The 16,916-nt window shown below is 49.7% G+C and overlaps 1 protein-coding gene across 1 annotated transcript; it reads right to left on the bottom strand.

Annotated features, from left to right (window-relative positions):
• Nucleotides 1-1,884: 1,884 nt before the first annotated feature.
• On the bottom strand, nt 1,885-16,304 carry PRPH2 (peripherin 2). Its single transcript, XM_060111023.1, has 3 exons — nt 15,724-16,304; nt 5,213-5,459; nt 1,885-2,097 (listed from the first exon to the last, which is right to left on the bottom strand). Exons 1-3 carry the CDS (start codon nt 16,302-16,304, stop codon nt 1,885-1,887), a joined length of 1,041 nt encoding a protein of 346 aa, XP_059967006.1.
• Between the last annotated feature and the right edge of the window lie 612 nt (nt 16,305-16,916).

Below are 16,916 nucleotides of genomic sequence, written 5' to 3'. Positions count from 1 at the left end.
TCTTAATTCAGTACGCCAGCTCCAGGCCCCCTGCACAGTCTGCTCTGAACCAACTGGTGGTGTTTATTGTGGGATCATTTTCCCCTTGATCCTCCCAACAGCTCTCAGATTCTGACCAGAGCGGGGGAGGGGGGGGATAGAAAATGGAATTTTTGCTTAAATCACTAAATGAAGATTCCACATACTAAAATATTGAACTCAGCTCTGGTCCAAACTCTAGCAAATGTTGAGATTATTTGGATAACCTAATAGTCCCTGTTCTTGCAGATAAGAGATAGCAAGAGGGAGAGAGGTGACACCCACGCTGTTGAAGCAGCTGCAGCTGCCGTGATCATCAGCAGTGCTACCTTTCAGTGTCAGGTTTGGTTTGGTTTTGTTAACAAATGTTAGCAAGAATCAGGGATCCTGTGCTACATACATGTAGCACATGTAAGACAGGCACTTAACAAAAGTGATTTTCATACAATATAATTTTTAATGTCTATTGTACAGCTGTCAACAGCATCGTTACACGTGTGGGCCTAGAGCAGCATTTTCTTGATGGTTCTCAGCGCTCCTGGGAGGGGAGAGCTCCGGGACCCTCATCAGAGGGGCTGACTCCCTCAGTGTTGTCCATGTGGGTCATTCCTTGGTCTCCACACTCAGAAGTCGAATTGAATTAAACCTGGGACCAAAATCTGACAGCGTGTCCAAACATCTTTGATCTGGTCTTAAGCCTGGGAGAATTAGAGCCCCAGAACATACCCCAGGCAGCACCAGAAGTCTTATTTTTTCCACACTGAAAACTCCTAGGACAGCAGTGAAATCATTCCCTCCTTCCCCTGAAAGCTTCCTTTCTCTCTTTTTCCGGAAGGAAGTAAAAACTTCTTTTGCAGTTGCTAGCATGGAAAGATGAGCTGTCTCAAAGAATCTTCTTTAATGCGGAGGCATTCGGGAAATATCGTTCTGCAGGATGGGTGTCTGGGGCAAGAAGCAGGACGAAGCTCGCAGAGGACTCTGTCCTCCACTGTAGACAGTGTTGTCCGTGGGGCCTGTCACGGCACCTGTGTGGGCGTCCCAGGAGGTGAGGCCTGGTCTCCAAAGGGTGGACTCTTGTCTGATTGTTGCTCCTCTTCCACAGAAGGGCAGCCGTCTAACCCAGTGCTTCCATAGATGAGCCAAAGGAGGTCACCCGGCACTTTAGCCAGAACATGCCTACAACCCAACTCCCTCAGCCCGTGGCTCACTCCTGGCTAAGTGGCTGAGGGCTTGTGAAGGTGACACAAAAGCTGTGTTTTTGCTGAGGGACATAATCCCCTCTCTTTAAGTTCTCTTGCCTCATGATTGAGAATTCCTCTTTTGAGCCCTCAGTGCTCTGGAGAGACCATTACTCTTAGAAAAGTGTAACGGTCCCTCACCTTCTGTAATTAAATAAAATGGCTGATGTGTCAATCTTCGCATTTGAAAAACATGACAGCATGGCCAGTACATTTTTCAGACTCTTAAGCTTATGCATCAAGTGACACTTTGGATATAGAATGAAGCAACTTGGAGCTCATTGTAACAGCCAACTCATAAAAAGGGAGCAGCCCTCAGGTGTAGCCAGTAGCCTCAGGGTGGAACTGGACCCCTGTGCCATGAAGAGTCATTCACTGAGAGACCCCCATGAGTCCACTGTGAGGGTGCGTCCTAGGGCAGTGGGCCTGAGTGGGACTCATTCACTCACATTTTGAGACAGTCATTCAACGAAAGTTTTTAGGGACCCTGAATTTTAAATCCCACCATCCAGAAGAGTCTCTGAGACGGCCACCCTCCTTGGGAGATTCAGATTGGATTAGGGGGGTATCCGCGTTTCCTGGAGTCCACTACTTTTCAGTGTTCAGAGGGGAGGGGGTCCCGCGACCGTCAACCAGCCTCTGGGGCCTGGCCTGCATCCACACCCTCGGCTTCCACCTGGTTACCCTTGCCCAGCTTCTTCACGCTCTCCAGAAAGGCCTTCCAGGTCTCCGGAATGCTCTTCTCCAGAATCCAGCCCTCACTCTCGCACTCGGGGTCTTCGGGGTTGGCCACGCCTTCCAGTGCCGTGTGCAAGTAGCGCAGCCCGATGGTGATGGTCACCTGGTGTGGGGAGAGGAGACTTAGAGGAGATCTGGGAGAAGTAGCTGGGGCAGCGGTTACCAGGAAACCGTGGCAGCCACCAGCCTGCTCATCCTGGGGGCCCTTCAAACAAGGTTCTGTTGGGGCTGGGTTGGCGAGGCCCTGCCCGGCCCAGCCAGGCCTGGGTGCTCGCGATACCTGCCTGTGCTCCAGCCTCATCTCAGACCCCATTCTCCTCCCTTTCCAGTCACCCTGGGTTTCTTTGGATCCTGCCCACACCCAGCCTTTATCCTCTCCAGTTTTACCATTTGCTGTTTTCTCTGCTTAGAACATTATGTATGGGTGCCCCTGCACCTGAAGTCTCCCCTCCTTGCCCTCAGGTCTCCCCCTTCCTGGGGACATTAATCCTGGGCTCCTTCTCTCTGTGTCCACCCCCACCCCCACCTTGTTCCTGACACATTGCTAGGCACATAGCGGGTGCTCAGCAACTATTTGCTGGACAGAATTAAAAAGTCATCTCCTTTTCTGCAAACAATAGTGATATATGGTTTCCCTCTACTTCTGTTATTTTTTTTATTTTTTATTTTTCTTTTTCCTTCCTTTTTGCAGTACACGGGCCTCTCACTGCTGTGGCCTCTCCCGTTGCGGAGCACAGGCTCCAGACGCGCAGGCTCAGCGGCCATGGTTCACGGGCCCAGCCGCTCCGCGGCATGTGGGATCTTCCCAGACCGGGGCACGAACCCGTATCTCCTGCATCGGCAGGCGGACTCTCAACCACTGCGCCACCAGGGAAGCCCTACTTCTGTTATTTTGATACTAGAGGATGAGTGGGTGATTTGTTTGGATTTGTTCACTGGAAGTCACTGCAGCAGACTCGTGCCAAAATGCCTGGGTTCAAACCTCAGCCCTGGCACTTAGCCAGCCATGTGACCAGGAAACCTCAGCTTACTCATCTGGTTTGCAGATTTTCAGATGAAGTACCGCCTGCTCCATGGGCATGCTGTGATGCTTCGATATGTGTAGAGCATGGTACCTGGTGCACAGCAAGGATGAACAGGAATGTCAGCTGTAGTTGGTTATTAGTGAGCATGGTAAGTACTGTTTCCACTTTTCTAACCCTGTATTGTGTTAGCCACTTGTTTCTACACAAATTCCTGGTTTGCTGCCTTACACTCTTCCTTCGATGGTATAGCAAACTCTGTGAGAGGCCTAGGCCCACTAATGGAGAACATCCACCCCCTGAGGGCAGGGGTGGCCTTGATGCATCTTGTTCACCTGCTGTCCCAGCCCCTAAAACAGCACCCAGTGGTGGTAGGGCCTCAGTAAACATCTGTTGAATGCATGCTCTGGGAGCATTTTATAATTACAGCAGTAGATGATAATAGTAACTAATAGTTTTAGGTTATTGTTATTGTTGACTGAAAGTTTAATAAGATATTTTTACAGTAGAGAGACTCACCTCCAGGAAGTCCTCCTGGTGTGCGTGTACCCACTCTGATTCCTTCCTGCTTTCCTCAATAAGGCCCCCTGTTGCACTATGAATTTTGCACTAGGTAATGGTGCTCCCTTTGGTTCATGAGTCTGATGTGGACTCATGGATTGTGAGACCCAGGAGGGCAAGGCTGAGGGCAGAATCTTATCAGCCCCCCTTGTGCCCATCACAGAGCTCTGCCCACTAAAAGCCTCAGGGGAAAAGTGAAAGGGGATTCAAACTCCCTGTTCCCAGTGAACAGTTCCTCTTCTTAAGCGGTCACTAGGTTCCTGGAAAGGTGGGTAAACTGAGAAGCAGCCAATGGAACTCCATTTTCCCACTGACTTCATTTATCCTTTCAGTCTTCTTTTCATGTGTTTTCAAGGGATGCAAACTTCGAACCTTCTAGCAGTAAGCTTCTCTCCTTACTCTACCCACATATTCCCCAGACTCTGCCTCAAGGAGCTGGTGACTAATAAATCATCGTGAATATGCTTGCATTTGCCTTAATGTGAAAAGAAGGCCTTCCTCCCCATCTCACCCCCTCAACAGGCAGTACAGTCCTTCTGGTGTGATGTGGTAAGTTAGAAGTGGTGCATCTCAGCTGAGAGCCCAGCTATGTGTGAATTTCCATAGCACTAAAGATTGACTTACTTAAGGGAACCTTTCAGTGAATCTTCTCTGATGGGCAAAGTTTCCCCACCTAATGTTTCTGGTTTTGTACATTTAGGTTTTGGAGTTTGGGTTTCTGCTGTCAGCTCAAAGCATGAGCCCATGAGTCACTCTCTGTGCCACCTTGGTTTACCCCTCGCTGACAGTGAGCTCTCGTTCAGCACCCAGGACAGCGCCCAGCACTCGTAGGTCTTTGAGAACTATTTCTTCAATAAATGAATGAATGAGGGCTTGCTATATCCCAAGCCCTGCAGCTACAGAGAGGAATTAAACCTAATAGATGAGATAAGATGAACCTACAAATAATTAGAATACCAAGTAAGTTGCTACCAGAATCTCAAGAGAATCACAAATCATTGACTGGACACTTTGATGTGCCTGTATCTCCTGTTGCCTCCCAATAGTTCCAAAGCTAAATGCTGGCAGCCTCCTATAACAGAGATGTTAAATAACTTTCCGAGTCCTTAGACTCAAAAAGTGGAGACACAGGATAAACCTCTGAAACATGCAAAGTGAAAGAAGCCAGACCTAAAGGCCACATATTATATGATTCCTTTTATATGAAATGTCCAGAATAGATAAATCCACAAAGACAGAACACAGATTGGTGGTTGCCAGGGGCTTAGGGGGAGGGGAGGAGGGGGACCGACTGCTTAATGGGTATGAGGTTTTCTTGAGGGGGCAATGGAAGTATTTTGGAACAAGGTAGAGGTGGTAGTCACACAACATTGTGATTGTACCAAATGCCACCAAATTGTTCACTTTAAAATGGTTAATTTTATGTGCTGTGAATTTCAACTCAACGAATTGTTTTTTTTAAGTGACGGGACAGAAACAAAAAATAGAGGTGCTGATATTCAAGCCTGGGCGTGCCTGCACGGCGGGCAGAGGGCTGGTTCCCAGGAGGGAGACCCAGGCCCAGCTCCACCCCATCAAATCCCAATGAGGCAGGTGGCTCCCTCTTGCCCTGCCCCCCACCGGCCCAGGGCCTACCTCAAAAAGCCAGACGAGGAGCGTCACAGCGCCCACAGAATTCATGAGGTTGCTGTAGTAGCTCAGCAGGGCGGCCCTGCAGCCGCGCGCCCACAGGTTGAGCTCCTCCGTCTGGTGGTCATAGCTGTAGTGTGCAGAGTTGTTGGTGAGCTGGGACTGGATACAGGGCCGTGGCGAGTTGGGGTTGCAGCAGCTGAAGGGGACTCCATCCACCAGGTACCGCCCATCCACGTTGCTCTTGATGCGACTGGAGGAGAAACAGACGGCTTAAGACCAGCTTCTTGAACTTCTCACCAGGGGCCAGCTCCTCCCATCCCCCATGTCTGAAAACCTGGAATATTCATTCATTCATTTGCTGTCTTGAGAAATATTTGCTGTACACCGACTACGCGCCAGCCACTGTTCTAGGTGCTGAAGATGGAGCAGTGACCCTAGAGGGCGAATGCCCCAGCCTTCCTGGAGCTTATGTTTAGAGGGTTAAGATAGATGATAAACCAAGAGGCAAGTAAATAAGGAACATATGTATTCTAGCCCTTGTGGAGCAATGGAGATTCAACAAAACCTTACAATGACATTTCCAGAATTCTGTGGACCTGCTGATCCTGAAACTGCCTGGCATTTACGCCTTGGAAGCCTCTGAGCAATCTTTGGTAAAACTAAGATCCAGAATGCTGTTCACCGTACTGATTTGCCAGAGGATGGCCTATTAGAGGTTCAGGATTTCTTCAAGATCCTAGATAACTATCCTGGATAGTAAAGAAGTCACAAGTTGGGGCATTTAGACAAGAGTGAGTCACACACATGAGAAACGTGTTCGTTCTTTTATTGCCCATTGTTTTAACCTGACTGAATACAAGATCGACAAGAGCACTGTACTCCTGGCAGTTATTAGGTGTGTTGGAACATGGATGTTGCACTGTAGACAACATTTAACACCAGTCTGTGGAGTACTGCATTGTAAAGTGCAAAATAAAGATTTATTTTTTAAAAAAATCAACCACTCTGTGTGCTGCCAGGCCCTGGCATGCAGTGATTTCTTGGGTCCATGCCAAGCTGGTAGGAAGAGTAGCAGGAAAGGTGGTGACTGTTGAGACAAGACTGCCTAGCATTCACGACCATCAGCTTCAGCCCCCAGCCCCCTCCCCAACCTCATCTCCTCCTTACAGATCACTGGGGACCGAGGTCCCCTCTGGCCAGATCACTTCTGCTCAACAGATGTTTCCAGAAGGCCTGCTCTGTCCCTGGGCCTTTGCAGGAGCAGAGAATGGGTCTTTGCCCATGGCTTGCTCTCCATCCACACTGACCTCTGCCCCCAGCTGGGTGGGGGCTGCATACTCACCTGAAGGATGCAACTTGCACAACTTTTGCATCTCTCTACTTACACATATATTTGGTTAGAGCACACCATACATTCATGCAGGTTCAAAATTCAAAAGGGGCAGCCATCGTTATAACAAAAATTCACTCCCTCCCCATCAGGCAGGCTGGGTATGTTCCATCTGACCTGCTCGTGGTTACCCAGGCAACTTTACGTGTCAAAATTAACGGAGGGAATTCCCTGGTGGTCCAGTTGTTAGGACTCGGCACTTTCACTGCCAAGGACGCAGGTTCAATCCCCGGTCAGGAAACTAAGATCCCACAAGGCACATGGCGCAGACAAAAATTTAAAAAAAAAAATTCATGGAGCTGCACATTTAAGATTTGCACCTTTAACTGTGTGCATGTTATCTTGAGTAAAAAAGTTTTTTTTAAAGTTGCACATGAACAATGCATTACATAATAGCAGCAGACTTTTACAGCACAAGAACAGGGAGCATGTAATTGTTCATAATAGAAATTGTTTCCAACAATGTTCATTGAAATGGTAATTAATTATACTCTTTAAAAAAAAAAAGATGTTCGTGTTCAACTTCTAAATAAAATTCCCTCAATACAAAAAAGTCTCCCACTCATTCTTGTCCCTTGGCCCCCAAGTTCCCTCACTGTGGCCAGCTCTGTCTGTCCTTTCACAGAAGCTTCAAGCATGGATAAGCAAGCTCAGATTTTGCAGAGTTCTTATTCTTCCTGTATGTTTCTTTATCCAAATGGTAGCATTATATACACACTGTCTTGAATCATTTATTTTCCCCCTAGCAATACCTTAGAGATCCTTTTTTTTTTTTTTTTGCGGTACTCGGGCCTCCCTCTCACTGCTGTGGCCTCTCCCGTTGCAGAGCACAGGCTCTGGACGCGCAGGCTCAGCGGCCATGGCTCACGGGCCTAGCTGCTCCATGGCATGTGGGATCTTCCCGGACCGGGGCACGAACCCACGTCCCCTGCATCAGCAGGCGGACTCTCAACTACTGCGCCACCAGGGAAGCCCCCGCGAGATCTTTTTATATCTGTCAAATGGAGAGTGTTCTCCAGGTTTTAATGAGGTGCATGGTGTCCCCCTTGTGCAGATGGCCCATAGGGTATTTATCCATTTCCTATTGATGGACATTTGGGATTTTCCCAGTGTCTTGTTATTTTTCTTTTTTCTTTTTTTTTTTAAACTTATTTATTTATTTATTTATTTTTGGCTGCGTTGGGTCTTCGTTGCTGCACGTGGGCTTTTTCTAGTTGTGGCGAGTGGGGGCTACTCTTCGTTGCAGTGCGTGGGCTTGTCATTGCAGTGGCTTCTCTTGCTGTGGAGCACGGGCTCTAGGCGCGCGGGCTTCAGTAGTTGCGACGTGTGGGCTCAGTAGTTGTGGCGCACGGGCTTTGTTGCTCCGTGGCATGTGGGATCTTCCCGGGCCAGGGCTCAAACCCGTGTCCCCTGCATTGGCAGGGGGATTCTTAACCACTGTGCCACCAGGGAGGTCCCCCCAGGGACTTGTTAATACAAACATGGACATGGGTCATTTTGCATATTGGGAATATATCTAGAGGATCAATTCCTAGAAGAGGCATCTCTGAATCAAAGGGTCCACCTGTGATTGCACCCGAGCTCTGCCATTTTTCTCCTCTCAGGGGTTGTACAGTCACACCCACACCAGCCACACCCACATAAGTCCTGTTTTTGGTCTTTGCCAACCTGACAGATGAAAAATAGTATCTCAGAGTTGTTCTGATTTCCGTATTTCTCATTAAAAGTGAAGTTAAGTATCTTTTCATGTGTTTAAGATCCATTTGTGGTTTCATTTCAGTAAACTGTCTGCTGATTGGTGTGATTAAGACCTGAGGAAGGCTCTGAAAAATGTGGCCTCCTTGGTTCCAGAACAATCCTCACCTGGGTTATGGCGACCGTATTTCCACACACCCTGTAGTCCCTGCCCTCTGCTTCATGGACAGAACCCACTGCCCAGAGAACAACTGGCCCTGGATGCACAGGTGGTCCAGGACCAGGACCATGATAAGAGCAGGACAGCCTGAGTTTACTCCTGGTTCATCCCTCTGGAAAAATTCCTTAACCTCGCCAGGCCTCAGCTTACTAATCTGTAAAATGGAGTTGACATAAGAGTTGTATGAAGGGATCCACGTAAAGAGGCTAAGAAGAGTGCTTGGTACGTACTAAGTGTGTAAGAAATGTGGACTCCTGGGCTGGCACTGGGAAGGGTGACAGAACAAGAGCCTTCACTTCACATGAGCTCTGTGTGTCGTCGGGGAGCAGCTGTGACAGTGGAACAGACCACATGACACTGCTGGGGAATAGTCTCTTGTGCATGGGTGGTGTGGCCTCTGCCAGCTGTGGAGAAGAGTGCCTTCTGTGACCAAGACTGCAAGGGCAGGGACTTCCCTGGTGGCGCAGCGGTTAAGAATCTGCATGCCAATGCAGGGGACATGGGTTCGAGCCCTGGTCCAGGAAGATCCCACATGCCACGGAGCAACTAAGCCCATGCACCACAACTACTGAGCCTGCGCTCTAGAGCCCATGAGCCACAACCACTGAGCTGGCGTGCCACAACTACTGAAGCCTGCACACCTAGAGCCCATGCTCCTCAACAAAAGAAGCCACCGCAATGAGAAGCCCTATCACCACAACTAGAGAAAACCCACGCACAGCAACGAAGACTCAATGCAGCCAAAAATAAATAAATAAAATATTTTTTAAAAATTAAAAAAAAAAAAAAAGACTGCAAGGGCAGAGCTCAATGCCGACCCAAGGCAGGGGCTGTGAGACATTTGTCCAGTGACGGGAGTGGCCACTGCTGAAGCTCAACTGCACCGAGCACCATGGGAGCAACTCTCCCTGCACAGCCCCACACGGCACCTGGTTCCGCTGGCTGGGGTGGTCCTGGGTGGTCCCAGTGGGAGGACTGGAGCAGAGGCCCTTCAGCTTGGAACTCCCACCCCCATCCTGAGGGGCCAGCCACCCCCCTCCCCCAGGACTGAGCAGACGTAGTCTCCTACCCCTAGGACCAACCCCAGCAGGCCTGGTCCCCAAATGCAAACACTGTTCATCCCTCTTCCTGACCTGCCGGCTGTCCCTGGAGCCTGCTCCCACCTGCACAATGTCCCACCTGGGCCATTCCCAGTGTCCCCGTGGAACGGAGTGGGTAGAGCACAGAGAGCTGGCCTTTGAGTCTCAAATGTGCATTTGTGAGCTGTGGACTTGTGTGAGGCGTGATAATCACACCCCCTCTCAGGGGCTGTGCGAGGTTTAAAGGAGGCAGTAGGAGGATGCACTTGACACAGGCCCTGGGAGAATGCTGGCTCCTCCCCACTCGTGGCCATCTGGGGGGGACCCTACAACCCACCAGGCTGTTCTACAGAGGAGGAAGTGGGGCCCAGAGCAGGGCAGGGCCTCACACGAAGTTACACAGTAAGTGGAAGTCCAGCCCACAGCAGTTGCCCACCCCTCCCCTCAGAGTTTCCTCAGAGCCTCTCAGGTCCTTCCTGCCTGTTGGCTTTTCTAGCTAAACTTCCTAGGAAAGTGTGAGTTCTCTCCCGTGTTCCCTGTCCCAGGAGCCCTTCCTTGTCCAGCATCATCTCTCCTATGCACTCTCCAGGTGTCCCTAAGATGGGGTGAAGCCTACAGATCTGCCTCATACTCCCTGAGGCAGGGCTGTGTCTTCCCTCACACTGGGGACCCTGAGGGTAGGCCTGGCTTGGTGGACATTGGGGTTCCCCCAGACCCCCAGCCTAGGACCTCTTGGGGTCCCACATCTCTGAAACTAGCCCTCCCTCTCCATTGGAAACATTGTCTTGTTGACTTAGCACTTGCCCTGGTTTCAACCACAGATTAAGGCTCCACTCACCCTCTTAAGACAAAGGCAGAGGAGAGCTCCTTAGGTGGTGAGCTGGCTATTTATATCAGAGTATTTCCCAGGCTACAAATCTCTGCTCAGGGCTCACCAAGGCTTGTAAGGGTCTTAATTAAGATAAGGCTTTCTTTTAGCCGATTCTCCCATAGCCAACCTACATATGACTTGTGAAAATCATCATGTTGGAGTTTTCCTGGAAAAAGCAACATAATTTAGTAGGTGAATCAGTAAGGAAAGCCATACGGAAACGAGCAGGGGAGCGGAGAGGAGGGAGCCAGGAGTGTAACGGATAATGTGCCAATCCCCAACCCGAATGCCAGCCGAGTGACACCTGTGGAATCTTGGCAACTCACTTGACCTCTGTGAGCCTCAGTTTTCTCACCTGAGAAATGACAGTATAAGTCTCTGACGGGTGTGGTAGAGACTAATTGAGATAATACACATAGAGCACCTGGTATACACATAGAGCACCTGGTATACAACAAGTGCAGTATTAGTATTCCTTTGAAATACTAATAGTATTTCTTTTATTTCTTTTTTGAGTAGTCACTGGATATAAAGAACTGCAGGTGGTGAGGGAGGACACAAGAAGGAGGGGACCCAGCCCTGCCCTAAAGAAGCCCCAGTCTGCCTCCCTGGTGGCGCAAGTGGTTGAGAGTCCGCCTGCCGATGCAGGGGATACGGGTTCGTGCCCCGGTCTGGAAGGATCCCATATGCCGCGGAGCGGCTGGGCCCGTGAGCCATGGCCGCTGAGCCTGCGCGTCCGGAGCCTGCGCGTCCGGAGCCTGTGCTCCGCAACGGGGGAGGCCACAACAGTGAGAGGCCCGCATACCGCAAAAAAAAAAAAAAAAAAAAAAAAAGAAGCCCCAGTCTGAGGGGAGACACAGCCCCGTCCTCAGGGAGACACAGCCCCGCCCTCAGGGAGCCCCGGTCTGGGGAGACAGCCCAGCACTCAGGGAGGCCCAGTCTGAAGGGAGATACAGCCCTGCCTTGGGGAGCCCCAATCTGAAGGGAGACACAGCCCTGCCCTCAGGAATCTCCTAGCCAAGGTCCAGAATTCTCTAGATATCTATTAATTGTTTAGGAAGAGGGAACAGGTGTCATAGCCTATGGGTTCCATGGGAAGGACAGTAAAGTGAGAGAGCTTAGTGCCAGCTTCTTTCTCAGACTGAGGGCCCCAGGCCAGGCTTTCCTGGCTGACAGTTCCTTCAGGCTGACAGTGCCAAGACCTCTGAGCTGCTTCATGCTCTGCCTCTCACCCCAAGACACTGAAGCTCAGCTCATCCTGAAACCAGGAGGAAACTTTAAAGGAATTGTTAAAACCTGGCTGAAGACCTCAGGTGCCTCCTGGTGTGATGCAGTAAGGTACCCATAGCAGCACCCTAGGGGGTGCTCTTGCCAAAACTGAACCTGAATCCAGCCACACCTCAGCCCTGACTACTGTTTTACAGGGAAATACAGGAGACAGAAGAACACGTTAGAAGACAGCAATGATTGGCTACAGTGGCCCAACCCCAGAACGCGGGAAATTCTGCAGGACAAATGGCCGACTTCCTCCAAGACGCACATGGCATGAAAAGGTAACTATTTAGAGTAAAAGAGACTTAGGAGACCAGACAACCAAATGCAATGTCTGGTTTAGATCCTGATTTGAATAAACCACCTGTAAAAGACGTCTTGAGACAATCAGAGAATATTGAACACAGGCTGGGTATTAGACGATAGTAATGTTAGTAGGCATTATTAATATTGTGCTTCTGTTAAAAACAAAAAGGCAATAAAGCAAACCCTCTTTATCTGTTAGAAATTCCTCCTAAAGTGTTTACAGGTAAGAGGAAACAATGCCCTGGATTTGCTTCTTAATACTCAGAAGGGGGAATATGTTATGGGGGAGCGAGGGTACATGGGGATTTGTTATATAATCTCTCTACTTTTGTGACTGCATGAAATCTTCCATAATAAAAGTTGAAAATGCAAAAAAAAAAAAAAAAAAAAAAAAAAGCAGCTCTGGTGGTTAAGAATCACAAATCTATATCCCGATATCTTGCTCTGAAGACTGAGTCGCTGAGGGAGGCGACATTCCTGGACTCATCCCTCTGAGGGCCTCCCCCAGTTATAACAGAGTGTGACCGCCCACCCCCACCCCAGGACCACCAGGCTGGGAAGGGAGTGAGAAGGGAAACACAGATGCAGGAGGATGGAGCACAGCATGGCCCCACGTGCCACAGCCCACGCAGAGCCTGGGCGGGGTGGCAGTTCTGGTTTCTGTGGGGCCTCATCCTGGCACAGAAGGACCAGAATCCCGTCACGATCCACAGGTGTTTATCGAGCTTGTATCTTATCTGCCCACACCTTCCACTGTCCCTCTGGAGGAGGAAGAAGAGAGCAAGACAGAGAGAGGAAGAGGGAAGACCTGAGGCCCCCCCACCAACGCCCCCCAGGTTTCAGCTGTCGGAGAACAAGCACTCATCTAACACCGAATCTGTATGAGGCAGAGTGGAAAGAGCAGAATCAAAACCTGGCACTGCCTACAGTGGGATACCATCCCAAAAGAAGAAGGAGTGAGTGCTGACGCATGCTGCAACGTGGATGAAATTTGAAAACAGTATGCTAAACCAAAGAAGCCAGACCCCAAAGGACCAATATTATATGATTCCATTCAAATGAAATGTCCAGAACAGGGAAGCCAAAGAGACAGAAAGTAGAGTAGTGATTACTTGGGCTTGGGGGCAGGGGAGGCCGGAGTGAACACTGAAGGGTGCAGGGTTTCTCTGTGAGGTGGTGAACACATTCTAAAATCAACCTCAGTATTGGTTGCACAACTCTGTGAATGTACTAAAAACCGTTGAATTGCACACTTGAAATGGGTGAATTGTATGGTGTGTGGAATATATCTCCATAAAGCTGGTTGGTTGGTTTTTCCAAAAATTTGCCCCACACCCCCAACCCCAGCTTGCCACTTCGCGCTATGAGATTTTAGGAACATCCCTTAAGCTCTCTGAGGTTCAGATTTCTCATCCACAAAATAGAGATTAACAATAAAAACAACAAAAATACAAAACCCCCAGGAGGGGTTTTGTGCACACCAAATAAGGGCCATTTTCCTCCCCAAAGACCCAGCAACTTAACAACAGGGCAGGCTGGGGTGGGGGTGGGGTGCGGTCAAAGGCTTGTACATTCTTGTAAAAAAATCTTGAATTGTTCCCACCTGATCTCCATGTTTAGATCAGGAGCCTTCAGGAACCAGCTATTGACCTTAAATATTCCCCTGAGAAATCTCCAAAAACCAGCCATCCCTCCATGCTTGTCCAAGCTCACAAGTGCCAGGCTCAGTTAGGGATGCTCAGTTTCTCTTAATGTTGTGACCATATTTGTATGTGTGTGTGTGTGTGTGTGTAGCAGAGAAAATTTTTTCCAAATCAATGGAGTTAAGATTGTTTCACACCAATAAGTTGGTATGGGGCATTGAGGTAATTTTGATCAAGTTTAATGTTTGCCTGAAAATTTGGATATGCCGACCATTGGGAGTGGAGCAGCCTGGAGCGTTTCTCCACCCTGGGACAGAAGGGGATTTGGGGATTACAGAGAGATCCTGTAAGTCTCATCAAGGACTGACTCTGTGCGGAAGACGATCAAGGAAAATGACAGAGGAGAAGATGAGAAGCCCCTTCCCGTCCATCACAAAGGCTAGTTCTACCCTCAGCTTCTGCTCCCCCCACTCTCCCCATCCCCAGGAATTCTGCTTGTCCCTCTGGCTTCACACCCTCCTAGGGCAACTCATATAAATCATGCCACTTTGTGCTGTCCCTGCGGATCTGTCCCCTAGGAAGGGCAGAGTGGTTTACAAGCCTCCTTGACAAGGGATTTGTAGAAGTAATCCCCACCCACAGAGAAAATACAATCCCAAGCAGTGACCTTCAATCTGACTTCGCTTCCATCTGAGGAGCAGCTAAGCTAGCCATCTGGGGTTCACCAGTGTTGTCTGGGCTTCAACCATGTCCTGATGCCAGTGTGCCCAGCGCCCAGGGTGCATGTCCCCTTGGACTCACCAGCCTCACTCAGAGGATAAACCAGCTGGATGAACAACTGAAGCCCTAGCCTCAGGCAGGGAATGGGTAGAGTTGGAGAGAAGGAGGCGAGGGAGAGCCACTGGCTCTGGACAGGCTGACCTTTCCCTGGAAAATGACTCAAGACCTGCAATGGTGGGTCGCTGGGAAGGGGTATGCTGGGATCAGCACAAAAGGTGAGATTCTCTTTCTCGCCAACACCTCCCTACATCTGCCGCTCAGGATTTTATTTTTACACATGTCAAGAACACTTTAGAAACACTTTATCGAGTTGCACTATCATGATTTAAGTAGTAAACACCAGCAGGCATTTATTGAGCACCTGTTGTATGCCAGGCTCTAGACAGAGCTAGGAGGTGACCTCCAAAGTGTATTCTGGTGCCTTCCTTTAAAAGATGGGCAAGCAGGGCTTCCCTGGTGGCGCAGTGGTTGAGAGTCTGCCTGCCGGTGCAGGGGACACGGGTTCGTGCCCCGGTCCGGGAAGATCCCACATGCCGCGGAGCGGCTGGGCCCGTGAGCCGTGGCCTCTGGGCCTGCACGTCCGGAACCTGTGCTCCGTAACAGGAGAGGCCACAACAGTGAGAGGCCTGCACACTGCAAAAACAAACAACTAAAAGATGGGCAAGCAAAGGCCCAGGGCGTCAAATGACTTATCCAAGATCACCATCTAATTAACAACAGAGACAAAACTACAGCCTAGACCCCCTGACTGCCCCATCCTCTGCTCTTTCCACCGTATCCAAGGACAAACACCTTGAGAATGGTTGCTCAGGGTTGAAAGGTTGGAAAACAAGGGAACCAACCCAGAAATTTATGCTTTTAGGACCGAATGCATTCACTTTGAGTGAATGAGACAAGCAGCCAGATAAAGTCTCAGTATATGTGATCCATGAATTCCCTCCCGAATGAAGCAGACACACAGTCCTGGCTGGGTCTCCCCCTGGTGACCCCCATTCAAATAGTTTCTATAACTTGACACTTTCCTCCCATCTTAGCCAAACATTAGGTTGAACCATATGAAGCTGCTATTTTTATAGGTCAGAAATGATAGAATATTGAAAATTCCATATGGTCCAACCAAATACACCCTCAACACGCAGTAATAAGTTGTGCACACAGAGCACCCAATGGGGAGGAAAAGGCACTGGACAAGGGGAGTCACAGGCTCGTGTCTCCGTGTCCCCATATCACTCTGACCCCAGGACTGGAGGCTACTCACTCTTTGACTTCTTTGGAGGAGAAGTCCAGGTAGCGGTTGCTGATCCACTGAATCTCAAACCAGTCCCGAAAGCCGTTGTTGCCACAGCACTTGAACTCAATTTGCAGCATGTCGATGGTCTTCTTCATGAAACACCTGCCTGGGGTGTCTGTGTCCCGGTAGAACTTCATGCCATTCTTGAGCCCGTGGGCCAGCGTGCTCTCCAGGGAGCCCCGCAGGAGGAAGCAGCAGAGGGCCACCAGGAAGAGGACAATGTTGAAGAGGACACACACGGCCAGGTATGGCTTCAGCCAGGGCTTCCACTTGGCGTACTTGGCAGGGTCCAAGGCGTCATAGCAGATTTTGCCCGCCAGAGAATTGAAGACACAGGACAGCACCCCCATCCCTATCAAGGAATTGGGCACAAAATGGCTCTCGGAATTGTCCATCATATCACTCCGCTTCCTGAGTTCAATCTTTAGGAACAGCCCTAAGCTGAAGATGATGATACCAGCCAACACGGAGAGCCAGTTCATGAGCCAGAGCCCTTGGGCCAACTTGACCCGCTTCTTCTGGTCAAATTTGACTTTCAGCAATGCCATACTTGCAGAGTGCAGTCCAGGCAGCCTCTCACTCCTGACCTCAGTAAGCCCGGAGCCTGAAGACTCAGGGCCTTGGGAAGGGTGCAGATGGCCCAAGCTGCAGGGAGCTGCTCTGGGGGCTGCCCATGCTGCGTCCCCTAGCCTGGGACCCCTGTTAACTCACTAGTGGGAGCAGGGGCCTCAGAGTCACAGCTCATGAAGGGGCCAGTCCTCCGCGTGTCGTTTCTGCAGCTCCCTTCCCAGCAGAGGAGGGACAGCCTGAAGGCTGCAGATTAAAAGTGGGATCCACAAGACATCTTGCTAATCTCTTTAGCCAGGTTCATCCCATTAGATAAAGCCGTGCCAGTTTCAAAACATGGTCAAGAGGAGCCTCCATGGACACCCTGGAGCAGAGAGCTCTGGGTTCAGCTTGAAGAATCAGGAGTAAAAAAGACAAGACTAGCCAGAGAAATGGGCTTTATCTGGAGGTCTGGCTCAGATCACATCGCATGTCTCCCCAGAATACATTTCTGGGCCAAACTCCTTCAAAATTTGAAACTTTCTAATGGTGCAAAAGACATCACTATCCAAGTTGAAAAACAAATGACAGATTGTGAGAAAACATTTGCAACA

This window comes from Mesoplodon densirostris, chromosome 10 (assembly GCF_025265405.1).
Source record: "Mesoplodon densirostris isolate mMesDen1 chromosome 10, mMesDen1 primary haplotype, whole genome shotgun sequence".
Lineage (NCBI taxonomy): Eukaryota > Metazoa > Chordata > Mammalia > Artiodactyla > Ziphiidae > Mesoplodon > Mesoplodon densirostris.
This window is presented reverse-complemented; position numbering and strand designations above follow the sequence as displayed.